The sequence below is a fragment of the Theropithecus gelada genome, chromosome 12 (genome assembly GCF_003255815.1).
Source record: "Theropithecus gelada isolate Dixy chromosome 12, Tgel_1.0, whole genome shotgun sequence".
NCBI lineage: Eukaryota > Metazoa > Chordata > Mammalia > Primates > Cercopithecidae > Theropithecus > Theropithecus gelada.
In genome coordinates, this window is record NC_037680.1 from 67915889 (window position 1) to 67943415 (window position 27527).

General features: G+C 38.1%; 1 protein-coding gene and 1 non-coding gene across 7 annotated transcripts in view; both read left to right on the forward strand.

Moving 5' to 3' along the window:
* MYO1B (myosin IB) overlaps nucleotides 1–27527 on the forward strand; it is a 181158-nt gene that overhangs the window by 116384 nt on the left and 37247 nt on the right. For 5 of the 6 annotated variants that reach the window (XM_025404094.1, XM_025404095.1, XM_025404098.1 and 2 more), the window contains exons 8-17: nucleotides 1454–1552; nucleotides 2908–3011; nucleotides 4388–4535; nucleotides 4814–4932; nucleotides 10157–10243; nucleotides 10843–10908; nucleotides 21392–21496; nucleotides 23216–23278; nucleotides 25747–25947; nucleotides 27086–27312. In XM_025404094.1, coding sequence (XP_025259879.1) covers nucleotides 1454–1552; nucleotides 2908–3011; nucleotides 4388–4535; nucleotides 4814–4932; nucleotides 10157–10243; nucleotides 10843–10908; nucleotides 21392–21496; nucleotides 23216–23278; nucleotides 25747–25947; nucleotides 27086–27312 — 1219 coding nt within the window. Of the gene's footprint in view, nucleotides 1–1453; nucleotides 1553–2907; nucleotides 3012–4387; nucleotides 4536–4813; nucleotides 4933–10156; nucleotides 10244–10842; nucleotides 10909–19156; nucleotides 19163–21391; nucleotides 21497–23215; nucleotides 23279–25746; nucleotides 25948–27085; nucleotides 27313–27527 lie in introns of all 6 variants that reach the window. The other variant, XM_025404093.1, reaches the window with a different exon arrangement.
* LOC112636781 lies at nucleotides 11563–11670 on the forward strand. Its single transcript, XR_003122257.1, has one exon. It is a non-coding gene; the product is annotated as a U6 spliceosomal RNA (small nuclear RNA).

Here is a 27527-nt window from a genome sequence, read left to right on the forward strand (position 1 = left end):
TACACAATCCTTTTTTTCCCTAAGTTATATCCCACTTGTACTTTTCAACCTTTGGGGTTTTTTTGTTTTGTTTTCATGTTTTCTAAATATGAAGGCTTCATTATTTTCCATCTATGATTTAAGGACACTGGCAGTCTTCCAAGTCATATGAGAGCCGGAGAACATGAAAAATCTGCAGCATCCTGCGCCTAATAATTTTTGTACTTACATATTTTTGTTCTTTTTCAGTTGGCTTAATTTTTATGCTTTCTTACGCTGCATCTCTTTATTCTTACAATCTTACGTATTTGGAGCGCCCTAGGACTTCTCATTCATCAAATATATACCCTTTCACTCTACCTAAACTCCTCCATAAATGCTGGTGTAGGTTCCAGAAATATGAATTAAAAAGTTGAATGATCATTACTAGATTAAATGGCACATCATTCTCTCCCTTACCAAGCATTTTTCGTGATGTTTTAGATTGCAGCCTGATTGGGGGGACGTCAAATTTGTGTGTTCTCTAGAATTAGTGCTCAGTGATGACGTTACTAATTTGGAATTTTGTAGTTGAAGTTTGCCTTTGCCCACAGCCTTTTGTATCACTAGTCAGTGATAAGCAGGGCTCCAGGCAAGAATACCCTCTTCCATTGTACTTTGCTTCGTGCTGTATACTGCCATAGTGATTCCTTTCTCGTCCCTCCCTTCCTTCCTCCTTCCCCATTTGAAAATTTGGTAAAACCTCAGATTTATGGGTTGAAAATTATCTGGGGTCAGTGAAAATATAATATCAAATGACACCAAATCAATGAGAACCATCTTTCTCTAAGACTTCAAGATATCCACAAACTGTACTTTGCATCTCCCAGGTAGTGGGCCATGTGAGTGCAAGAGTCCTGATTTCAAATCCTAGTTCCACAGGTTGCCAGCTGAGTTATGTAAACTCCTGAACGATCAGTGTTTTCAGCTGTAGAATGATACCTTATAAAATGGTTGGGAGGATTCAGTGGGATACTATCTGTAAAGCAGTTAGCACATAATAAAGATCTCAAAGTGTTAACTAATTTTTTATTATAATTACTAGGTAGACTCATAATTGAATGGCTGTATTTCATTGCTTACATTTGTAATGTTACATTTTCAGGAATTTAATGTCATCATAAAAAATCAAGAGCATTATTAAAATAAAAATGATATTATCTTAATCAGTGTGTTGAATGTAACTTATTTATATATTCATTATTTAAAAAGAATGTGACCTGTGTAGGATTTTCATTAGGTGAAAATGAAACTCAATGTGATTTTCATTAGAGTTGTGCTTCTTCCTGAAGGTAGAACTGAAAATATAGCTTCCTTTATTATTTCATTTTATTAATGCATAATAGAAAGTGAAAAAGAAAGTGAGAAGGAAAAAAAGCATGATGGATTTGAAGGTGAAACAAATGCAATACTATGATTTAACTCTTCTCTTTAGATCTTTTAGAGAAATCTCGGGTTGTTAAACAGCCAAGAGGTGAAAGAAACTTCCATGTGTTCTATCAACTGCTCTCTGGTGCCTCTGAAGAGCTCCTCAGTAAGTCTCTGTTTCTGTGTGTTGTTGTTGTTGTTGTTGGAGCTGGGAGTCTCACTATGTTGCCCAGGCAGATCTCTAATTCCTGAGCTCAAGTGATCCTCCTGCCTTGGCCTCCCGGAGTGCTAGGATTACAGGCCTCGTGCCTGAATTGTTTCTGTGTTTTAATTTTCAGTGTCACAGCACTTTCTGACGCATTCTCTTTAAAACATACTCCCTATGCTTTGCCCCTTCCTTCTCAAGAATTTTCCATGATTCTAGTTGAAGTGAAGAACATGGTGTGTTTGCTTCTACCACACGCCAGGGTATGTGTAATGTTCCTGTACCTCACCAGATACTGTGCCATACATCTCCGTTGTGTTGAGGACTGTGCAGATGATTCAGTCGACACAAGTGGGATTTCAGCAGCTAGAACTACCTCAGTCTGGACTTGGCCAAAGCCAATTAGTAGGGCAGGGACTGATCATACATTTAAAATATAAAATGGAAGAATATGTTTTTTCTCTTTGGGGAGAGAAAATTATCAGCGTTCTAATTACATGAGTACAATTATATAAAAACAAATTGTTAGGCGAATATTTAAAAATAGTGGAGAAGACATTTTGCAGTTGATACAAGAGATAAAAATCTGGCCTTTGGAATTTTAGAGAATTAGCATAATTCCACAAAGATACTATCTAATAGCCAATAGCTAAATGATGAAAAGTAGTGAACAAATAGTTCAAACAAGAAGAGCTATGAAAAGTCAATACCACTTAGGAAAAGTCATCTTCACTAATAATCAACAAATGCAAATTAAAACAGCCCTGAAGTATCTACTGTGCATGTATTATAAGGATCAAGCCAGCAGAGTTGTCACTGATCTGCTTGGAGCTTGTGGGTGTTACTTCAAAGCGAGGACCTCTTACAATTAGAGGCTGCCATCGAGTCACACCACTTTTTGGACTATATTCCAACAAAATAATTCAAATGAATCCAAAAAGCAATTGGTATGAAGACATTTATCACTGGCCTATATTTATTATTATAAACTAGAGAGAACCCAAATATCCAATGGTGAAGGAATCACCAGGCAGACATCATATGTTATAATGAAATAATACATTGAAGATATTTTTTATTATAAAAACTTGAAAGAGACTTATCTAGATAAGTGTAAAACAAAGTGTGCTATCACAGTGATAAAAGTCATTTTAAGAATACGCTGTTACTGATATTTGGGTATAATTTTTGTTCTTTTGATTCAGTACTTAATCCCAAAGCCATTTTACCGATGTGAACAAGATATCAAAGGGAATGAGATATTAAAGATTGGATTTATTGAAGCAACTTAACAACTTGTGTCTTTGATTCAATAGATAAACTTAAGCTTGAGAGGGATTTCAGCAAATATAACTACCTGAGTCTGGATTCGGCCAAAGTGAATGGAGTGGATGATGCAGCAAATTTTAGAACCGTGCGGGTAAGATGTAGTACTTTCATCAAGCTTTAAACTGCATGCCACTGCATTGCTCAGCGGGAACTGGTAACAATTCTGAGTTTTCTTTAAAGTGTAGCTCATTCTCCCTAAGGTTTTAGAATTATACAAGAATTCTATTTTTGTTACTTTGATTTTTTTACTAGCTCAAAAATCACACAAGATTGTGAAGGCCATGCTTTTATTAGAGCGTGTGATTTTACCATTTATCATAAGGAGCTTTCTTATTATGTTATCCTAGGGTTTGACTCCTTTAAGGTTATTTTTAAATTCCAAATGTTTTTTATGGCAAAAGTTAATTTCCAACTGCCTTTGGATCATGTTAAATCAAAACTATTTTTGAGACAGAAAAAAATCTCATTTTTATACACTTTTAGAAACTCATATATAAACCAGAGCGATTAGCATTCCACATTCATTAGAAAAGATGATTTTAAATAACACTATACTCTGTTTTCTGTCTTAATGTGTGATACACTAGACATGATGTGGTAACTGGGATTTACTTGCAAATGAGACAGCTGTGGTGATGGGGAAAGGGGAGAGTAGGATGAATTATAGATAAAACAAAATTGGCATCTGTTAATTGTTGAGGGTGAGTGAAAGGACATGTGGGTTCTTTCCCTGCTCTCTCTACTTTTGTATATGTTTGACAACAATAACAAAACCTTGCATTACTCCCATTGCTATGTAGCCTAGCCATTTTTAAAAAGCCAGCTGTTCTCAAAAAGAAAGTATCTCTTAGAGTATGTCATTTTAGAAAACTATATAAACATCTTCATATGGAAGCAATAGTCTGTTGATCCCTGGACATGATTTTGTTTAAACCTTGAGTCCAAGACCGGTTTTAGAACCACTTTACTTGGCACGTAATTAGCACTCCGTAAAAATTTATGAATGAACAGATGCCTCCTGTTACCCAGTATCTTGGGCTGGGCACTTCACCTTTGCAACCCACAGTTTTTCTGATATGTAAAATGAATGAGGAGCTTTTCTTTGTATGGAGTTGTGCAAGTTGGTTTTGTTGCTAGTAGCAAAACCTCAGTGTAAAAAAAACAACATATATACAAACTGAGCTGCTGTGGTTGAAGTGGAGGTGGACACCCAAGTCTCTGCTCTCAGCCTCCTGTTTCTTCTGTCTTCCTCTTTACATGCCCTCCCAACCCCCACCACAGCACCAGAGGTCCCCCAGGGTTCCTCGAATCACAGTTGGAAACCACTGAACTCGATATAGCTTTGTCTTTTATGAGGTTTTTCCCCCAGAAATAAATCTGTAATATGATTCATTTAAAAAAAAAGAAAAGAACAGAAAAGAAAAGAACTATGGGAAAAAAATACTTGCTTTTTTTTTCTCTCCCCAGAATGCCATGCAGATTGTGGGCTTTATGGATCATGAAGCTGAGTCTGTCTTGGCGGTGGTGGCAGCGGTGTTGAAACTGGGGAACATTGAGTTCAAGCCTGAATCTCGAGTGAATGGTCTAGATGAAAGCAAAATCAAAGATAAAAATGGTACATCCGCGGAGAATCAACTTTGTTTAGGAAACTTGCTTTGAACTTCTGCCCAGTTTTTAATGTAGAAAGTAAAACTTCTGCTTTGCATTGGTGTGAGAAAGCTTTCTAATGAAACTGAGCAGAAATAGAACTATGGCTAAGCTTTGTTTTTTGATGTATACATTTTATACTGATCTGTTTGATTATGATTTAGAAGGAACATCCTAAGCCTTCAAAATTATTATTAGCAGCACATGTACAGTCACTTTTTGTGTCCATCCCCCACCTTCCCACAGAGTTAAAAGAAATTTGTGAATTGACCGGCATTGATCAATCAGTTCTAGAACGAGCATTCAGTTTCCGAACAGTTGAAGCCAAACAGGAGAAAGTTTCAACTACACTGAATGTGGCTCAGGTGGGTGAAACATAATGTACAGAAGAAAGTTTCTTAAAAGTCTGTGCTATTTTCATATAAGTATAAACAAAGATTTTAGTTTACAGGCTATTATCTCAATCGTTGTACTATGTTCCAGGCATTGGCAACAGAGCAGTAAACTAAACAGATAAGGATCCCTCCCCTCATGGAGCTTAAAATTCTGGTAGAGGGAATTAGATAATAATCAGTAGACATAAGAAATGAGTGCTGTAGCAAACTAGCCCATGGTAAGATCAGTGAGCTCCCTGGGCCAGGGAAGGAGACTCGAAGTGAGGTGGGAGATGACTGGAGGGTTTTGAGCAGAACAGTGGCATGACTGCCTTGTATTTCAAAGGGTCACTCTGGCTGTGATGTGGAGAGCAGAGGGTCGGGGAAAAAGGAGTGAAAGCGAGGGACCTTCAAGGAGATGTGCACTAACCCAGAGAAGATGGTGGCTTGAACCAGGTAGTTGCAGTGGAGTCAGTGAGACGTGGTCACACTGTGGATGTTATTTGAGGGTAGAGGCAACAGGACTTGCTGGTGCTAGCTGGTTTAAGAGAAAGAGAACAATCAAGAGTGATTTAATGTTTTGGCCCAAGCAACTGGAAACATGGAGTTGTCATTTACTGATTTGGAGAAGACAGCGGGAGAAGACAGTTTTGTGATCAAGTGGCCGAATTGGCCTCCCTGCCTTACTTCTTGAACCCCCTCTACCCTTGATATTGGGGCCAGTGAAGTCGTTAGTCTTTCTAAGACACAAATCTGAGCTGCTGCCTTCTCTCCGTTTGCTTCAGGTTAAGTGGGTGGATGTTTGGGTGGTTGCATGCCTGTGTACATACGTGTATACCCAGGCAGCTTCTGCAGCCCTTTCACTAAAACCCTTTGTGCTATGGCTTACACATTTTCCCACCAGTCAATGACTCAGACTGGAATTAAATTACTAACTTAGGACTTCCACTCAGGCCCACTTTGTCCAACTGTATTCCTTGTTGTCTCATCCTCCTCATAACTATCCATAAAGCCTCCTTATATAAATAGTAGGGTGGAGCCAGGCTTGCTCTCTGTTGCTGAACCAGCCTTTCCTACTATAATGCAAGAATGCCTTTGTGTCCTTAGCTTTCAACATTGATATCTTATTTTAGGTGAGTTATTTTGGCTGTGGCAAATATCATAACTTTATATATATGGAAATTTGGTTTGTAGCAATCCTTTGCTAGCTATAGCCATTGCCTGTCCTTCCTCCTAAATTACTGCTTTTGCTGTCGTATCTGTCTAAGTCATCCTCACTAATTCACAGTCAGATACGGAGTAGCTTACTCAATTAAGAAAATGCTGCTGAGAGCCTGTACAGCACAAGCCCACACATAGGCCATGAGTGGGGAAGTAAGGGATTAGGGAAGACCTCATGGAGACAATCAAAGGATTTAGATGTGTGAAGTATGGCTGAAAGGGCATATCAAAAAGAAAACATTGAGAAAAGCCAGGTTTGAGAACCTGGATTGATCAGGCTTGGCTACAGCTGTAGCTATGTGAAGGGAGTCAGAGCAATGTGGCTGGAAAGGTGAAGTCTGCAGTCAGAGTGGCAAATCTGCAACAGTAATTCTTAAACTTGAACGTGCATCAAAATCACCTGGTGGTTTTGCAGACCTCACCCCCAGTGTTTGATTCAGTGGGTCTGGGGTAGGACTGAGGAATTTGCATTTCTTATAAATTCAGAGGTGACACTGCTGTTGCTGCTGCTGCTGCTGCTTCTGCTGCTGCTGCTGGTCCAGGATCACATTTTGAGAGCCACCGAGTTTGGACATTTTCAGTAGCCAGAGTGGGAATTGTTAAGTCTGTAAGGAAGCCATGAAAAAGCCTGTATTGTTTAAGAAGACCCTTTAGGAATATGTATATTTTGGGTCTTTTTAAAATTGTGTGTTTTACTCTTGCTTTTTTAATCATCCTTTTTGGGAACCAGGCCCAGGTACCTCTGACTTTCTAAGCTTATTTTAGGCACCTTACATCACTGAAGAAGACTTTCCACATTTTCTTAACCTTTGGCATAAAAGAATTTGGCTAGAGATCCTCAGCTATTCGGCTCGTTAGTCAACTGGGTGTTTTGTTTTGTTTTGTTTTGTTTTTTATGTAGTATTCAGAGTATCTGGTTCCACTGATCTATTGCCTGGGAGGTTTTGATTCCTCTGAAAAGTGATTCGTTTTACTAGCCTTTCCTCATAGTTTCAATTCCTGGGCCCCAGCATCACCTTTATTGCCCCATGCCTCCTTTTCCCAAGGCGTTTAGACCTTTCTCTAGATAGGAGGACTAATACTGCAATAATAGAAACTCAAGACAAGAGTTTTTCAGCTTCTCCTAAACACTCTTTCCTTGGCTTCTGATGTCCTCTGAAATCTGATCCCACACAGCTTACCTCAGTTTATTCCTTGCTAGTTCTCTGTTACCTGGTGCCTCTGCTCCTGCCTGCCCGTCGCCCCCCATGCCGTGCTCATTCCTTCTGCCCATCTAAATGCTCTACCTGATTGTGCCCCATCCAAGGAGACTTCTTTGATCAAATAGGCCTCCTGAGAACCCCCTTTTCTTTGCAGTTTGGCACCTGCCCTCTGCTTGTTTCCTCTGTGTTAGTTTGATCTCCTTAGCTCACCTCTAAACTCCTGGAGGGTTGGCCCCATGTCTGTGCATCTCTGAGTCTCCACCTTGCTTGTCACTTGCCGTCCTGGACCATGCCTGTTGTTACTGTCCATGTCTGCAGCACATTCCACCTGGACTTTTCCTCTGTGAGTTCCGTGCACCTGCAGAAGTGCATGGTCTTTTCATAGTGTGCTTTGAAACTGAGATGGTGAATTAGTGCACTTTGAGGCTTCCCTCATTTCTACACACCATATTAGTAGTCCTTAAGTGGGAATAGACATTCCTTCCCTTACTGCTTTATAGGATATTGTTGTGGAGATTCGGTGGCATGAATCAGGCTCAGGAAGTCAGGGGCGGCACATTGGCAGCTAGGTGGCAAATTGGCAGCCCCTAGGGCCAGGTAAAGCTCAATATTTTTATTTGACTAAAGGGTAGTATTTTCTTTGGTTTTGTTTGCTCTTTAAATGTTGAATTTGAGTGCCTTTAGCCTGGAATGCATCCTGTAACCCCGACAGAGAGAGCCATCATTTCCTGTTCATTTCTATCACACAGTCCCTGGAAGCATTTGAGTTTGAGACCCCTGGAATAAATACTGTTGAAGGAACCAAAGAAGATTAATATTGGCTGTTAATACACTTTAAAAAATATAAAGCAGTTTACCAGAAGAAATTGTCACTGTTAGTTCAGTTGCTTATTGAAATGGTGGCTTGTTGAAAGTAGGCAGCATATAACTAAAAAAGCTGGATGACATTAAGATAAAAAAGGGCTCATCAACAAATACATGGTGTTTTGAGATAACTTCAATTCATAAGAAAAAGGAAAGGATTTGGAAATTATCTCGGCTCATGAGGTAGTAGTAGACGAAAAGGATACTTCAGAAAGCAATGTAAGTACATCTGTAGACTAACTGTGTACTAGGCATTATTCTAAGCACTTAAATGACCTATTTTAAGAAAGTAAAAACTAGAAGAAAGGGTACTGGGGAAAGATGCACCTAAATTATATTCTGATTTCTCTGTTTGAGCATTTGACATGCATTTTCTACTATGGAAGCATTCCCTCCCTTGTTTGTTTGTTTGTTTGTTGCCAACTCCTAGGTATATTCTCTAACCCTGATTGGAGTAGGGAGGGAGGTTTGGAATTTGCATGGAAATGTCAGATGCAGGGAAAATGTGTTATCTTCAGCTGTGTTATGTTGCCAGGGAAGTGAATGTGTTAATTAAAGTTGTTACATTTTATTTAGGAAGAAATGTAGAGAAAGTATTGCCACATAATCTAACAAAAGTTGTGCTTTTTGTAAAATAAAAATGTACTGATTAATTTTAATAGTAATACCCAACTTTTTAGTTACAAGCAGCAAAATACACACATATGGCCAGCCCGTTGAAAATAGAAACAAAACCTCAAGCTTTTTCTCTCCCAAGGCCAGTTCCTTGTTAGGCTGCTGACACCCAACCTCCAGGCCTCCCCAGGATGCTGGTATTAAACATCTCATTAGTACTTACCTACTATGCGCTCTGGGCACTTGGTACATTTAAGTGTGTTTAGATTCTGCTGTCCAAACCTGACTTTCTCCAGCCTTTGGATTCCAAGAGTCATAGAGATGCATATGTCTTCTGCCTCTTTGTCAAGTAGTTCTGAATAGCTTTAAAAGTAGATAAGCACATAAGAAGGGGGTTATGTTCATTCTATAACTTAAAAGAACGCATTGTGGAAGTTTTTTTTAATACTCAAACGATTAGTGTGGCCAGGCGTGGTGGCTCATGCCTCTCTAATCCCAGTACTTTGGGAGGCTGAGGTGGGTGGATCACCTGAGGCCAGGAGTTCAAGACCAGTCGGCTAACAAGGCGAAACCCTGTACTAAAAATACAAAAATTAACCGGGCGTGGTGGCACATGCCTGTAGTCCCAGCTATTCAGGAGGCTGAGGCATGAAAATCCCTTGAACCCAGGAGGCGGAGGTTGCAGTGAGCTGAGATTGTGCTACTGCACTCCAGCCTGGGTAACAGAGTGAGATTCTGTCTCCAAAAACATTTAAAAATAAAAAAAAGATTGAGTGAAGAAAAAAAATTTACAGATTCCATCAGTCAAAGACATTTTAATATATCTCCTTTGAATTTCCATTTCTGTGTATAAGGGTTTTAAAAAATGTTACCATATTAAGTATACAGTTGTTTAATTTTCACATTACATGAGCATTTCCATTTCATTACCTGATTTTCACAACCATCACTCTCTGATGACTATGTAACATACTCTCAGTGCATGTTTCTCTTACTACCCCCTATTGTTGGACTTCTAAATTGCGTCTGATTTTTCTCTGTTCCATGACATTGAAATAAATATCTTTGTGGTGAAAGTTTTTTGCAGTATTTAAAATTAGTTTCCTGGTTTGTGAAAAAGTGTAACTGTGTATAAACAATTTGCCTCATTCTCTTAACAACTTGATTGTTTATGGCACAATAAAACTGGTTCTGCAAAGAAATGTGAAATAAAAGCGCTTTGAATATTTTTTAAAAAATATCTTTATGATTTTATTGGAAGTAAGCATTGTGGAATTGTTAGTGTTAAGTTTTGTTTATTTGTTTTTTAATAGGCTTATTATGCCCGTGATGCTCTGGCTAAAAACCTCTACAGCAGGTTGTTTTCGTGGTTGGTAAATCGAATCAATGAAAGCATTAAGGTACTGAATTTCTATGAGCAAAATCCATTGTAATAAATGGTATTCACCGTATAAACATTAAGTTGAATAAAGTTTAAATTTATAATCAAATAATTGATTACTACTTACAAAGATTATTCCTTAAAAAGCGTTTACCATGTATAAGATTGAAATTGGTCAGGGATTTCGTTTATTTTGTTTTGCCGTGTGTGTTGCTTCTGACTGGTGAATAGTCGGATGGTCTTTGTGGAGTTACTCTGGAGGTCGGCGGCACAGGTTCCGGCCTGGCTCACCTGCTAGCTAGTTGTACACACTTCACTGAAAAGGTCACTTTACTTCACTAGATCTTAATCTATTCATTATTAAAATGAAGGTGTTGGACTAGGTGATTTCAAAAGGCACCACTAATGCCTTCTTTAAATATATCACCTATTATTAAAATTTCTAAAAGTTCTATAGCAATGCCCCATCTCATAAGTTTTTTTAAAAAACAGCTAAATTACAGTTATTTTCTTACTTAAGAAACATGATTAACTTGTAATATGTATCTGTGTTCCTTGGATGCTTGTAGTGTTATATTTCATGCCTTAATTAACCCTTTAATTTGAAACTTTTTTAAGGCACAAACAAAAGTGAGAAAGAAGGTCATGGGTGTTTTGGACATTTATGGCTTTGAGATTTTTGAGGTAAGATTTAAAAATTTTTTTGTAATGTCTTTAGTAAAGTGGAATGGTTAGAAATTAAATCTTGTGTTATATAGACATTATAAGTAACTGTAACTTTGAATCTACGAATCATCTTTGTGTAGATGCAACACACTATCACTTTGAATCTACCAAGTAATCTTTGTGTAGATGTAACAACATTTGGTCGTGTATTCCTGCATGTGTGCCAGAGAGAGAGAGAGAGAGAGTGTGTGTGTGTGTGTGTGTGTGTGTGTTTGTGTTGTGTGTATGCTGAGAGCCAGCATTTTTGAGACAGGGCTGCTTAAAAAGAACTTGTATTAGTACCTGACTTGAAATTGCGTATTTAGATTTCTAACTGTGAGGCTTCCAGCAAGCTACATGAGTATGGCTGTGGCCGTTTGTGTGTTGTTTAGAAAGTGTGGCAGGTTGGTGCCATAAAGAAAGCCACAGGAGGGCTGGACACAGGTTCTGGCCTGGCCAGGGCTGGTCATTTCATCTGTGAGACTCAGGGAAAGAGGGTTTGGATTAGGTGACTTGTTGAGTCTCATCACTGTGATCTTATGATAATGAACTCTGCTGCAGAGGTTGCTGAAGCTCATAGTGAATTTTTTAAATGATTCTATGCTTGTTACAGATTAAGTATTTAAACCATTTGTGCTTGGTTGAGCAACACATATACCTAAAATTAGAATGATATAGAGAAGATGAGCATGGCCCCTGAAAAAAGTGGTTTGGAGAATAAAATAATCATTATGTACTTGTGTTAGAATTTCCTTTTTGCCCCCTTGCTAACTTTGACATTTAGAAGGAGTTTTAAGGATCTATTAAAACATTTATTCTCACTTTTAGGAGTGGCATTTTAGTTTGGTTCAGGGAAATAAGAAGTAGATCAGGCTCCTCATTTCTTAATTCTCCCCCACAAGTAAGATTTGTGAATTTCTTTAAGGAACCAGGCTCTGCCCAGAATGTTCCCAAAGAATTTACATGTTCTAGAAAATTAGGGTCACAGAATCACAGAAAAAAAACATCAGATCATTTGTTTCACCTAAACCAGACCTTGCTAGCGAATGCCTTTTTCTTAGTATGTTCTCCCTCAATCGTATTCTATATTTAATTGTTAATCGTAAGTACTAATTGAGGGCCCACTCTTTGTAAGCATTGTGGCAAGTGGTGTGTGTATTGTCTGATTTACTTTTCAAAACAGCCTCATGATATAGCTGTTATTATTACGAATCCCATTTTACAGATGAGACAGTAAAGCTCCCCAGGTCAAGTAACTCCCCAGGGGTATACAGCTACTTAGTGGCAGACTCAGCACCTAAACTCCAAGCCCTTTCAATATTTTCATTTATTGCTTTTCTTTCTTACTAAGATTGAGACCGGGGCACTTCCTCACCTTTCTTCCCAAAGTAACAGGTTCCCCAGTATCTGGAAGTAAGAAAGAAATAAATATGGTAAGTCTCTTGACTCCCCTATTTCTCCACCCTCATCATCACTCCAAGCTCCTGGCCAGCATTGGGTGCCTTCCTAGATGGAAGTGTGTGTGCTGGTGGCTGTCCCCATGGGGTCCCCAGAACAGAGTTCTTCAACACAGCATCTGCTTGTATTGTTGCCCATTTAGCAGAATCTGCAAAGGAAAGCTACCAATTCCTTGGTAGAAAGGGAAGAATTTGAGGTTTCTGAGTTAAGAGAAATGCTTGAGTACACTCAGAAATGACTGCCAAAATTAATTTCTTTCTAGTGAGACCTCAGGTTACTGTCACTAAATGGGCAGAGTGCCAAAGTCATTCTTTACAGTTGGCAGGGAAAAGGACTTACTACCTAACACATTGCTGTGCTGATGTAGATTTAAATGGTTTCACGAGCAGGGGAGATGGTAAGCAGAGATTTCTCTGGAAAGTTAGATTAAGAAGATACATTCAATGACATTTCTAAAGTCAAAGAAACTGATTTTGTTTTAATTTTGCTAGAAAAAGATTATTGATCTTAAGCTAATGGGCAAGGGCTTAGTATCATGTCACAACACATGGAAACTTTAAAAAAAATAGGTTAATGAGATTATGATGGGATATCTAGTTAACTTTGTCTTCCAATAGGTCCTAAGATCTAATTAGCCCTGGGAAAAGAAATGCTTATAACACTCAAAGGAAACTGAGTTATAACTCATAAACAATTTGAGTCATTTCTCAAGCATTTATTGAGTTACCAGATACCAGTAGTAAACGTAACTAAGATATTCCTTGTCTGCATGGATTTTAAGAGTCTTGGCCCTAAGATTGAGTCTCTTGTTGCCAGAGGACACATCCTGTCAGGTAGAAAAGTCTAATCAGGAAACTATATTATGTTTTAAAAGTTTGTTTGCTGCAGACCTAATCAGAACAGAAGTCAGATGTTCCTGTGTAAACATCCTTTAACTTGGTGCTGGGTGAAATACCCTATACCCTTCAGCAGTCCCAAGAATATTTTTCACTTCTGGTTAATTCAAGTTTCTCTCCATACCTGTCTTGCTGAATGTGTCCTCCTTCTGCAAGTTATACCATCATTTTTCTCAACACCGTTTCAACTAGACTTAACTTCAGTTTATGAAAATGCCTACGTTATATTTCCTTTTTTTTTTTTTTTTTTTTTTTTTTTTATGGTGATGGAGTCTTGCTCTGTCACCAGGCTGGAGTGCAGTGGCGCAGTCTCGGCTCACTACAACCTCTGCCTCCCGGGTTCAAGTGATTTTCCTGCAACACCACGCCCAGCTAATTTTTGTATTTTCAGTAGAGACAGGGTTTCACCATGTTGGCCAGGCTGGTCTCTGTCTTTTGACCTTGTGATCCACCCACCTCAGCCTCCCAAAGTGCAGGGATCACAGGCATGAGCCACCGCACCCGCCTGGCTGCCTGCATTATATTTCTAAATATTCTTCCTTTCTTCAGAGGATTACTCTATTTCAGTGGTTCTCAGAGAGCTGTGCATTGGCATCACCTGGGGAGCTTTTGCAAATTCAGATGTCTAGGCTGTACCCAGAGCAATTATATCAATCTCTGGAGATGGGGCCCCAGCAGCAGTATTTTTAAAGCTCTGAGGTCATTCCAGTGTGCACTCAAGGTTGAGATCAAATGCTCTATTAGACAGAAATCTCTGGAGTAAACTGCAAATTCCAAGCATGTGGTGTTCGTGCTGCTTGGCCACTGTATGGAACACCCTTGTAAAACAATGGGCCTCACCTACTGTTCATCTGGGCGCGGTGGCTCATGCCAGTAATCCCAGCATTTTGGGACGCCAGCGCGGTGAAACCCTGTCTCTACTAAAAATACAAAATTAGCTGGGCATGGTGGCTTGTGCGTGTAGTCCCAGCTACTTGGGAGGCTGAGGCAGGAAAATCGCTTGAACCTGGGAGGCGGTTTTCACTCCATTTAAATAGAACTTTCAGCCAAGGCCAAATCCAATCAGTTATATGTCTATAGCAAATCTTATAATAGCCATCAAATTATAAAAAGTTAACTTTCCTTCTCCATGCAGTAAATACTTTTTCTTTTTTTCCCCCCAGTTCCTTGAGAGAATCAAGATTCGTTTTTCATTATATTTAATTGTTCCCTCCATTTTCCTTTCTAAGCCCTCTCAGATTAATCTTCAGTTTTGATTTTTAATAACTTTTTTAAAATAAATTTACTTGTGGGGAGGTTAGATTAGAGATTTGGTTGGTGATTTTTAGGTACTTTCACCTGCTTTTTAATACAGAGTTACAGAAGTTTTTTTTCTTCGTTTAATAAGTTACTCACATACATTCCCAGATGACAGCCTATATGTTTCTGGATTCTTAGTGATGTTAGAACACATGGAGACATCAGGAAGCTCAGAGTATTAGGAAATCAAGAAAATTAAGAACTTAAAAGTACCACAAGTTGAAGTACAAGGGGTCAGACAGAGTATGGAAGAAGACTCAGATCCACATCAAGGCAAAAATGAAAATTTCTGTGATATTTTCCACCCAAGTGAAAAGAAACTGCTGGAGTATAAATAACATTTATTTTTTTCTTTGTTTTGTTGTTCTTCAGTTGACTGTAGGAATTAAGAGTTCTGCCATTTAGAATACCCTGGGCATCTCTTTAAAAACTGGACAGTAAAGAGAGAGACTTTTTTTTAAAAAATGCATCTAATTGTCCCATGGCCCCACAGTTCCCATGAAAATGCCTTTTTTAGCTGAGCTGGTGGAAACCTTTCATTCCCTGTGGTCTGTCTCTAAAACGGAAGAGGGAAACTGATGCATTAAACCATGGGTTGATGACACATGGATTTGACTGCAAAACATTCCAGTACCAGCTGGAAGTGCTGCCTGGCTGGCCACATGTGATCCAATGTCAATCTGGAAAACAGATCAGTGGAACAATGATACCAAAAATAAGGTGAAGTGAATTAAAATTCATAGAGGAAAAAAAATCTAGCTGTACACCCTGGTAGAACAGAAGACCAACTTCCCAAAGGAAGAAAATTATAATGCAAATACTCCAATTCCACACATTTATGTTTGGACATTCTTATAACTGAAAAGACCGTCTGTGATTTCTGAGCAATATTTATAGCATATCCATAAAAGAACTGCTATTCTTTTTTTTTTTTAAAAGGATGCTAAGTTAAAAAGTAAGTTGAGCAATCTACATTGATTTCAGCTCGTTTTCTACATACTTATCTGACAGGTATTAAAACTGGCAGATATTTTACTAGGAAAATCTGATTGGTCATTAGTGTTCTGTAGACCAAAGCAGGCAGTAGTAGCTGATTATTTCACCTTTCATTCAGTGGAGCTAGTTTAACACAGGCAAAGTGCTAATTACTTTCAATTATGGACTCCTTATTTATCTTGCCCTCATAAACCTCACTGAAAGGGACCCATATATGGTAAGAGTATGATAGGCTAGATGCAATGATTATTTCAAATAAAAAAATCTAATACATGGGCAGCAGTCATTGTTGCGTAGTAGGTTCACCTCATGATTATAAGATTTGTTTTCTAAATTGTTTTTGAAAGAAATTCTGACTGTGGTCAGCACCTTCTACTCTAGTTTCTTGCCTTCATTTGGTCCTTCTTATGCTAGAAAGCTTATAATTGAAGAGGAAGGAAACAATTTAAAGTAGATTTAGAAAGGAAAGTGATGACAACTGCTGTGATTTGTAAAAGAAAGAAAGAAAGATGGATGGATGGATGGATGGATGGATGGATGGATGGATGGATGGATGGATGGATGGATGGATGGATGGATGGATCGATAGATCAAACTGTGTGAATAGCCAGCAATCCCTGAATTCCAGAGCTGGGCACCCATCCCCATGTGTCAGTCTCGTGAATCAAAGTCTTATAGTGTATCTTTTATAGATATGCTGTAAATATTTCTCAGAAATCACAGACCATCTTTTCAGTTATAAGAATGCCCAAACTGGCCGGGTGCGGTGGCTCAAGCCTGTAATCCCAGAACTTTGGGAGACCGAGACGGGCGGATCACGAGATCAGGAGATCGAGACCATCCTGGCTAACACAGTGAAACCCCGTCTCTACTAAAAAATACAAAAAACTAGCCGGGCGAGGTGGCGGGCGCCTGTAGTCCCCGCTACTCGGGAGGCTGAGGCAGGAGGATGGCGTAAACCCGGGAGGTGGAGCTTGCAGTGAGCTGAGATCTGGCCACTGCACTCCAGCCTGGGCGACAGAGCGAGACTCCGTCTCAGAAAAAAAAAAAAAAAAAAAAAGCACTATAACGTCGTTTTTCTTAAAATTTGCTGTTTTTTAGTATATACCTGGAAGAAAAAATGTTAAGGGAAATTTTCTAAACCTTTAGCTAGTCATTCAATTTTGTAAATGTCTAAAAAGGAGACTATTTCATATTAAATGGTTTTCTCATATATTTTGAGGATTTTTTAATACATTCTAAGAAAAGCAGTTCTTGTTTTGGAACCTATTTCTTGACACTGAGATATTTAAAAATGGACTGTGGTTAAGTGCATTATATTTTCCTGTAGGAACAGCATTATAATCAGAAGCTGTCAAAGGCTTTAACACCAAATAAATCTTTGCAAGGACCAGCAGCATATTTTGTAGCAATAATATAGCTCAACTTCCCTAAAATAGTGATATACACTCAAAATCCTATAACTTTTATTAAAGGTATTGACTCATTTATTATGCAGGAGACTTACCGGATGTAAAAATATAGAAACCCCCAAGCCAGCATGTTATATTCAAAATCTGACCTCAAATGAAAGTGCTGAACTATAAGAAACACTAATATGTAATTAACAGTATTTTTTTTGCTCAGATAAATCATGGTCTTTGTGTTTGGACTACTCACTGTTTCTAATACATTATATTCACCCGCAGACTGCTTCCCATTTCTGTGTCCCAAATACAGAGGGACAGAGCTGCCCCTTCTGTTTACTGTCTTCCTTTCAATATTTATTGTTTTTAAAGAGCCTAAGAGTTTTAAAAATATCTGTCTTCCTTAAAGAGTATAAAATATCATCAGCCTCCTGTGTTGCTAAGGAGAATATACAAAGTGGCTAGTATTTTTGATACATCTTAAATAATGTATATTGGAGAGTTTATGATTGATACTTGTGAGTATAAACTAGTTATGAACCGACTGGGAATATGATTTCCTGGGTTTTGTTTTTTGTTGTTGTTGTTTGTTTGTTTTGATGTTGAAAGGATGAACTGAAAGTCTAGAATTCTTAAAAGAAGCCCCAGCGTTTAAAATTTGGTTATATTATATACTTCTAAACAAAGTAAGTGCTCACTATCCCAATCTATAGTTGGTAACTATAGCGTGAAATAGCAGAGAACAGACACCTTGCTGTTTTGCCTTTGTTCTCTGAAGCAGCCTCAGCTTCATTTAGGGAGGTTATGTAATGGAAAGCCCAGAAGGTACTTGTTTGAAGATGTTTCTAAATTTTAGTTTTATTCCTTAGTCTTCAGAGATAAATGTGGGTAAGACAGTAGAGAAAAATTGCATGCTTGGAGCATGGGTGGAAAACTGGAGAGAGGAGATGAGTCATTCCTGGGGCAAGTTCCTGCCCACTTCCTCTTCTGGAGGCTTTGATTCATGAGCCTGACACATGGGAGAGGGCCTGGCTCAGGGATTGCTGGCTATTCACACAGTTCTTGACAAACCAAAAAAGTCTGTGAATATAAAGTTGCTTTGGGGCCTTCATATTCATCTGGTGGTTTCTAGTGTCAGTTTCGCTATTTTATGAAGGAGAGAGGGCCCAGGTTGAAAACCAGGTATTAATTTAATACTCGTATTAATGGAGAAATGTGTTAGACATATACAAGTTGGAGTTCTATGAACTGCTACCAGGCTATTCGTTAATTTTCTGCAGATTATTGATTATTCCTTAAATTTTTGCAAGTTTTTAATCATATGTGAAGTCCCATTTTCCTCCACATTTGAACAGTGCCATCAACTTCAGCTTAGATCACAGGAGAGGTGTGTGTCTTTAGCCTTCACTTTGAGCAGTAATGGTCATCTGGGTGACCCATGATGTGTTTTGGAGACTTTGGATGTGTGTTTGCAATAGATGCTGATTTCTGTGGGGAAGTAAGTTAATTTCTACATCGGTGATTGTGCTATTCTATTTTTGTTCGGGATTTTTTTTCGCGGGAGTGGGGGGTGTTTTTTTAGCTTTAGGGTAAGGTCAGACAGGCAAGTTTTTGTTATTAGGGCATCTCCAGGAGAATACTCTCTCCTTGTTGGTTTTTGAAAAGGAGCCTCAGCACAGTACTACACAGGGATGTGTCACTGGGGTGGGAAAGGGGAGTTACTTTTGGATCTTGATGGGTCTCTTCCCTGTTCGGCGATCCACCAACCACCGCTGCCCCTGACTCTTTGGGTGGATGTGGACCTTGGATACATGTCATACATGTTTTCTTTTTCCTGATAATTTATAATTAGAAGCATTGGATTTTGAAGGCTTAAAGCTTCAGGCAAGTTACATGATTTATCATTATTTCGGTCAAACCATTTTTATCCTGAAGAACTCTCCCCTAGCAAACCACAGTTCAGACACCACAGGAAGGTATTGTGGTCCTGTCTTTTGAATTGACTGGATATGGGTCATGAGCCAAAGTTTTACACCCATCAAAAATACAGCCTGAATGGTAAAAGCCATCATTTGTAACCATGAATAACTGTCAATACGTGCTCACTTTTAGAAGTTTATTGCTAATTGAGAACTGACTGCATTTTGTGTAATTTGTCCCTTTTTGCACCAGAATGCAGTAAGTATGACCTGTTTGCAGTGCTGGTCTGTTGCATGCTCCTGTGTTAATAGCTTCTCTAGCTGTGTGAGTTTTGCAGTAAGTGGTTGTTGAATAACCGTGTGGATATAAAATACAGAATCCATACAGGAGTTTTTAAAGGTTATGGGCAAATTTAATTTAGTTGTAATTTAATCCTTAAATTGTTTTGTAATTGTGAAGCTTTGCCTCTGGTTTCTAATCTGCTTATGTGTGTTTCATAGTCCTGTTTTAGAAGTGTACTTTGAGCTGTTCATAGCCACACAATGTGTCTGAGGACACTAGTGCTTTCCTTTCCTTCTCATTATTTGCTGTTTGATGATTTAGCATAATTGGGTTGAAATAGCTCCATGGGCACAGACTTGCCAAATAACAGATTTGTTCCATGAGACTGTTGTCTAAAAAAAAATCAAAGATCTGCTCTTATTAATTTTTTACTTATTATGTTATTAATATTTTACTTTTACTTATAGGTTTTATTTATAGTTGCATCATATAAGGACATACGTTAGCAAAGCAATTGAGACTTTATGATATATGGAATGCCTTTATGCTGAGTAAATAATAATAAGGCATCTACACTAGACCAACTTCAGTTTCTAATTGAAATTGTTAACTCTGTGAATTTGAGCACAGGGTTTTTAAAAATTTGTGTGAAAATGAGGACTGAGAAGTACCCTTTGTATCTGACTATATTTGTCAAAAGTGTTGAAAATAAATGTTTGCCCTTTAGTAAGACCCTTTTAAATGTTTGCCCTTTAGTAAGACCCTTCAAGACATAAAACAAACAAACTTTCATCCTTGACTAAGTTTAGCATTAACAAGACAAGTCACTGATAGTATATTCACATGTGTTATTTATGACTTCGAGTTTAAAATTTCCTCTGATCACTGCATCACTGGTGATTAGAAATTCCTAGCTGACTTCCAGGAAAGAATGTAGTTAGATGCTGTAGCATAAGTATCATTTTTAAGTTTTCCTAAGTAGGACCAAAATTGATTTTTAAAGATCAACTTTCAGAAGACTCTGACTTTTTCACTTCTATCATATGTGGAGGGATTTGAAGGCCGGTGGCTGTGCCTGTTCACAAGGAGCAGTGAGCTTTGGCCACACCATTACATGTGGGCTCTCCTTGCTCATTAGACCAGGACTGGCCACCACTGTGGGAGAAGAGTCCATTTTACCAATGGTGGAGACATACTATCGCTTGCTCCCACTGCCACCATCTTTGGGCAGTAAAGAAAAATAGAGGTGAAAACAACAAGTTTTAGTGTCAGATCTACTTCTTCCTGGATGATGTGATTCTTGATAAATTTATTCATTTGGTGCCCTCAGGATGTACAGCAATACATTAAGCCCTGCAGATTGTTCAGAAATGATTTAGACATAAAGCTTCTGTCAGTGAAATCATAAGAGATTAATATGAAGGAGAGGCTGCTGAGACTTGTAAGAGTGATCAGGGGTGTGGGCCTTCTACAGAGAGGGATTGTTTCTTGTCAGGGAGATGTTTTAATCTTTGGGTCTCCATTTGGAAGGAACTTCATTTGTTCATTCACTCAGCCAGTACATATTGAGAACTTGCTAGGTGTGAGGTGCTATGTAAGGAGTAGGAATACAGTGAACAAGAGAGCATGGTCAGCCCTCGCCCATAAGAGTGTACAGGCTAGTGAGGCAGATGTATGTGAAGTTATCTGTACATGTGTACAGTTACACATACACACATGTTCATATAACATGATCTATAAAAAGGGTTAGGATGTAAGAGTCAGAGTGAGGGATCTGTCTCTGGATGGGAACAGTAAGAGGTCAGTTCAGGAGGACTTCCTTAAGCTCTGAAGTTTCACCTGAGAATGGAAGATTCAGAACTTGGTGACAGAGATTGTGGAGCTCACTGTGTCTTTGCTGAACTTTCAGCAAAGGAAGTGAGATTGTTTCTAGCTTCTCTGTTTGGGGTGCTTCTCTGTCAACTAAAAATCTTCATCCTTCAAATATTGCATCATTTGTGTATACTTCATTCATCACTTACTCATGACCCACTCCTCAAGTACCTGCAATGGGCAAGCGTCTGTCCTAGGAGCCGTGTGCTGGGCTGCAGTTAAATCTGAGAGATCATGTGTGGCATTTCTCATGGATTGAGATGTCTGAGTGTCATTGTTTTGGAAGAGCTAGTGGCATGGTTTATAAGGCTTTTTTTCATTTTCTCCATACAGGACAACAGCTTTGAGCAGTTCATTATTAATTATTGTAATGAAAAGCTGCAACAAATCTTCATTGAACTTACACTTAAAGAAGAGCAGGAGGAGTATATACGGGAGGTAATGTTGAAATGCTTTTTTAAAGTGTTGGTCCTTTTTTACTCATAATATAAATTCTAATTCAGAAGATAGCCTAAACAAGAAGCCATATTCAAAAGGCTACAAACTGTATGATTCCATCTGTCAATCTAGAAGAGGCAAAGCTATAGAGACTAATTGCCTATAAAACGCTATAGAGTCAGGGGTTGCCAGGAGATAGGAGTCGTGAGAGGGTTGTGGCTGCAAAGAGACAGCACGAGGGAATTTTGGGGACGGATTATGGTGGTGGTTACTTGACATTACACATTTGCCAAAACTTAGAGAACTGTATACCAAAAAAAGTCAGTATCACTGTAAGTAGATTTGAAAATATTTTGAGACTTTTTTCAATATCAAAAAGTATTGAGTATTCAAATTTATAGTAAAAATAGGTAATAGTTATTGAGCGCTTACTACATAGCAGGTATTAAGTGCCATGTATGGATTGTCTCATTTAATGTAATCTTAAAATAACCAGAAGTAGTGTTTGCAGAGTCTTTTCATCATTAATTTAAAAATATATATTTGCTTTTCATCCTATTATTTTTAAAAATAGCCAGTCTTTTTCCAGGTATAAAATTAGTTATTTCAAAAAATAAAAGGGAGGAATTGTTATGTTTATATTTTTATTTCCTTTTTTGTTTATTTGCCTTAATATTTTAGTAATGATATTACCTGTTTTCCTTTATTTTCTTAGTATCATTTAAAGCCATTAAGGACACTGAATTCTCTTTTATCTTTCTTTCCATATAGATTTTTCTAATGTGATTGTTATCCCCAGTGACTTAGTAAAACAACCCATTTACTCGAAAGCTAAATCATAAATATTTCATCTTTATTTTTTAGAATACTCATTATGCTTCAGAAATGTTTTATACTTGTCTGGCACCTTTTGGTAACATAAATATTCTAAAAGCACGATTCATTCTTTTCCTGTCTTCTCATCATGAAGAGAATGCCCAAACTTTGATGGGTAACTTAAAACAGTTTGTACAGATCGTTTAAAACACTTCTAAGAATATATAGAAAGATTCCTAGCTTGCTTTATGAATAGAAGACAAATAAATGTTTACATTTATAGACAGAATGTAAGTAGACACAGAAAGATTACATTTGGCTTTACGGATTTGGCTTTGTAGCCAGTGTTAGAACCAGTGGATAGGTTTTCATGTCTTTCCTTATGTTGAAAACACTTTGTGGTAGAGCTGGCCTTTTTTTAGCACTTGAAAGAGTTAACTTCCCTAAAACACAAGATTGACTCTAAAATTAATTTTTTTCCTTATGATTACAGATTCAGAACAGAAGAATCTAGGCCTTAAATTCTTGGGATCAAGTTCTAACTTATTTCCTTATAAACATTGTAAACATACACAAAGTAATATTGACCCAAGGGCCTGTTGAGTAAATATTTGGCCCAGGGCCAGTGAAGTGCATGGGAAATTGCTGCAGATGGGAGAGTGGAATGGAAGGCAGTCTCAGAACAGGTCAAGGGTGTTTGCTTCAATCAGATTATGTCAGTGGTAGGCAGCTGCATTAAGAAAGTTTTGGGAACTGCCTGTGACATTTGCAGTACCCATTCTGTAAAGAAAATAAATTCAGAGAGGAAGGGAAATATGATAAGATGGGCAAAGTCTGCTTTATGGATGGTAGTGTCGTGGCTTCATCTTGTGTCATTGGATTTTGTTCTGTTTTGTCTTTTAGGATATAGAATGGACTCACATTGACTACTTCAATAATGCTATCATTTGTGACCTAATAGAAAATGTGAGTACTTAGGTACAGTTTTCTAAAGAATATTTTAGTACTATAATTCACCCTTACAAATGTTCTCAGTGCCTCAGTGTTAAGCATTAGTATTTTCACTGTTATACACACACACATACACACACACACACACACACATATATGTTAAGGAACTGCAGAGTTCTAGAGATTTTATTGTAGCCCTAAGAGATCATACACAGTTCTTGAACACATACATAGACAGCTGGATGTTTTGATACTTAGCCAGGATCCCCTGTGGCCATATCACAACACCCTTTTATGACCTTCAGACACCAGGCCTTAAAGGTACCAGCCTTTCTTGTATGGTTGGATTCCAGGTCTATTCCATGGCTCCTGGGCGTGTGAGTACTGATCAGAGTAGGCTCTGAGCAGCCATCCAGTTTTTTGCCAAATCATAATATTCATTTCATTCCCAAAGCTCTGATGACCTCTTAACATACTATTCAGCAGGTATTATATTAAGTTTAAGAGACATAAAGGGACGACCCCTGGAGCTGCGTTAAGTGGGACCCCAGAAGTGGCTCTAGTACAGCTGTAGCATTGATTCAGATCATACATGCAGAGGGCATGGCATGTGTGACTGCAGGTGGCCAGGGACCTGGAATTTTTCAGGTGACCCAAGTATGTGCGTATGCGAAAAGGCTTAAAGTGTGAAAAATTATTGGATAATTTCGAGTAAGCTTTCTGCGTCCAAGATTTTTGTTTTTAGATCATATTCTGTAGTTTATTATAAATGAATTAAATGTAGGAAGACTGATTTGGTGTGTGGAAAACAGGAAACTAATTTATGCTTGGGATTACTAATACCTGATTTTGAATAAGTAATTTGACACAGTGTATAAGCTTTATTGTCCTGCAGTAAGCAAGACCAGTTTAGTGAGGTGAGTGCTGTGTTTAAGGAATACGATCACGTGCTCTGAATGAATATCAAATCATTTTCTACTCATCTTTTACAAAGCTTTTTGGGAAATATGTAATTAGCCAGTATTTTTTTCCTCAGTATTCAGCACATTCCTAAAAGTTGTTTCTCTGATTAAATTGAACATAAAAACAATATTCTAAGGCGTCACTATTTTTCAATAAGAAATAAACTGTGTTTCAGAAAATCTGAACAATGTTGAATGGGAACACTAATATTCCATGTAAGCAGTTCAGATCTCTGATTTTGGCTCTGAAAAGTGAATTTCCTAAAAATTTTCCTGGTACATTTTGTGAAGGAGGTAATTTGCTATGGGAATCTTAAGTTTCAGATTTCTGGTTAGTATGTTTTCCTTGATAAATATAACCTTGCATTTAATTATTCTCTTTTAAGAAGGGGAGAAAAAGAACAGTGGTAATACACTTAATTTAAGTAGATTATCTCAGCCAAAAATTCCCTTGCAATATGATTGAAGAAGTTCATGTTCACATAGGAACCTGGGTATATAAAGGAAATGTTTCCTTCCAGCATCATTAAACAATAATGTTTGTTCTGGGGGGATGTTATGAACACACTTGATTCCTGAGAGTCCACACTTCCCCAGGGTTTTGTGTGGAATGAATAAATGCTGGTCAGAGGATGTCGTGGCCTTGTGAGCAGAAGGGGAGAGGAACCAGAGGACTTTGCCTGGGTGGAAGTAGGTGGGGTTGATGGTCAGTGGAGTGGATTGTTTTTGGAATTAAGACTTATGACCCCATAGGGGCAGTCCATGGAGCAGCAGTCTTTATTTAGCAAAGTAGAAGCTTCCTGACTTCTGGTTCAGTTTAGGGCTGACTACTCTTGGAATAAAAATGACCACAGGGTCTAGATATGCAACAAACAAATTTTCACCTATGTTTAACATCCATTTAGAAATTCCACATGAATTTCTAAAATCTAAATCTATATGAAACAGATATTCTTGAAATCAGCTTGATTGCAGTGATTGTTAAAAGCAGCATCTCAAATCACAGCATTTTTTTCTAGAAAATTAACTTTATTTTGAACACATGAACAATTTGGAAACACAGAAAACGAGTTTCCTTCTTAGGAGTGAATCAAATAATAGCCTTAGAAGACTGTGCTTTGTGATTTGAGACATGTTATAGAGGCTGTATTGTCACATTCATTTCTGCTTTTAGGTTTGTTTTTGAATCTTTGAGATCCAACTTGTCTTTTTCTAAGAGTATAAATTTCAGTCATCATCAGGCTAAGGTGTCTGAGGCAACTCCCAGGTACTGTTGTGCGGGGAGAGAGAGACCAAGAAGACACACTCTTCCCAACCACACCACCATAAACACACCTGGGATCCTTCAGGAAAGAGCTGATTCCTGAGGCTTTTGTTACTGTTTTGATTCTCTGCTTTTTGTTATAACTGAACAGACTTTTCTTGTGACTAAGTTGATTGTGTTTGATGGTGTCATTAGGAATAATTATTAAAACAATACAGTGAGGAAGGAAGGAAACTTTTTTATTTCCTTTTTCCCAGAACACAAATGGAATCCTGGCCATGCTGGATGAGGAGTGCCTCAGACCTGGCACAGTCACTGATGAGACCTTCTTAGAAAAGCTGAACCAAGTATGTGCCACCCACCAGCACTTTGAGAGCAGGATGAGCAAGTGCTCTCGGTTCCTCAACGACACGTCTCTGCCTCACAGCTGCTTCAGGATCCAGCATTATGCTGGAAAGGTATGGGGGAGCTGTGAGCACCCAGTCAGGCCTGCCAAGTTACCCCTGCAAGGAGGCTGTGCCTCAGAGACGGGCATTCGAAACCCCATTAACGTGTGAGGACAAATTGAGCTGCGCTAAAGTGGTTGAATCAATAAATATTCAATAGAAATAGAACCTGGACCATGATGACTAAAATCTTATTGATGTAGAAAACCGAAAGCAAAGCTAATGGACTTAATGAAGAGTCTAAATATATTTTTTGAATCAAACTCTTAAGCTATCCTATATAACATATCTATTAACACTATTGAAGGAGACTTGCCAGTACAAATTAGGAGTCAGTAAAGACTTAAGGCTTTAAAAACACAAGCCATTTAACAAAAATAATGAATTCTTTGAGATTTTGAAATGACATTAGGGAAGATATTTACTTTTTTTTAAAAGTACTTATTTATTTGGTTAATATTTGGGGGAATTAATTTTATGCCATCTAATATATAAAGACAACCCTAAAAACAATCTTAACTGATTAATCTTTAGAATCCTGAAAGATTATTGATTAGAGCTAATACTTCCTTTTTCATAAAATTGCAAACTTCAAAGGGGAAAAAATGCTTGATTATACATTTGTAAAAATTCAGTTTATAGTACCTGAATTATCTTTAATTTCAGAATGTTAGAACTTGGTACCTTATGTTTTTATTAACCTATATTATTAAAAGATAATTTCTGATCAGTTTTTCTTCTGCTTCAGGATATTTATGAAAATGTTAGTATTGTTTCTGTTTTGCCCCATCTACTTTTAAACAGACTAGAATTGGCATATGAGAACTAAAAAATAAAAGTAAAACCCCAGAATATTTTCAGACTCCTAAAAAAATGCAAAATCCTTTGAAAATGTTATGATAACATTTTTGGAGTTTATTCTTGCAAATCCTGAATGGTAATAGAATTTATTTTGATCTTGTCTGTGATTTAGACAGATGGAATTTAAACTTGGAGGCGAACTCAGTATGAGAGTGTGACTAACGTGTCAGGGATTTTTTGATGGTGAAGGAAGAGGCTGCAGTGTAGATAGTCTTGGAGTATTTTTAATAGTTGTTTGACATTATAGCATGCAATGTGCCTGTCATTGAGTTCCATGTGCTGCTTATAGGTGCTGTACCAGGTGGAAGGATTTGTTGACAAAAACAACGACCTTCTCTATCGAGACCTGTCCCAAGCCATGTGGAAGGCCAGCCATGCCCTCATCAAGTCTTTGTTCCCCGAAGGGAATCCCGCCAAGATCAACCTGAAAAGGCCTCCTACAGCAGGCTCACAGTTCAAGGCATCTGTGGCCACTCTGATGAAGAACCTACAGACCAAGAACCCAAACTATATTAGGTATTTCCGGCACATAAAACTTTCACAGTTCAAATGTGAGAGCACCCCGAAGGAATATCATTTTTCCCTTTGTTTCAATCTGAGTGTAGCCCAAGCAGAGAGTAACTAAAGTACTTACAGATTAAATAATACCTTATCTGGGATTGGCTTAAAAAATGCTCCACTATCCTTTCCCCTAAAATAAGAAAGTAAAAAACTAAAGTGTGGTGGAGAAG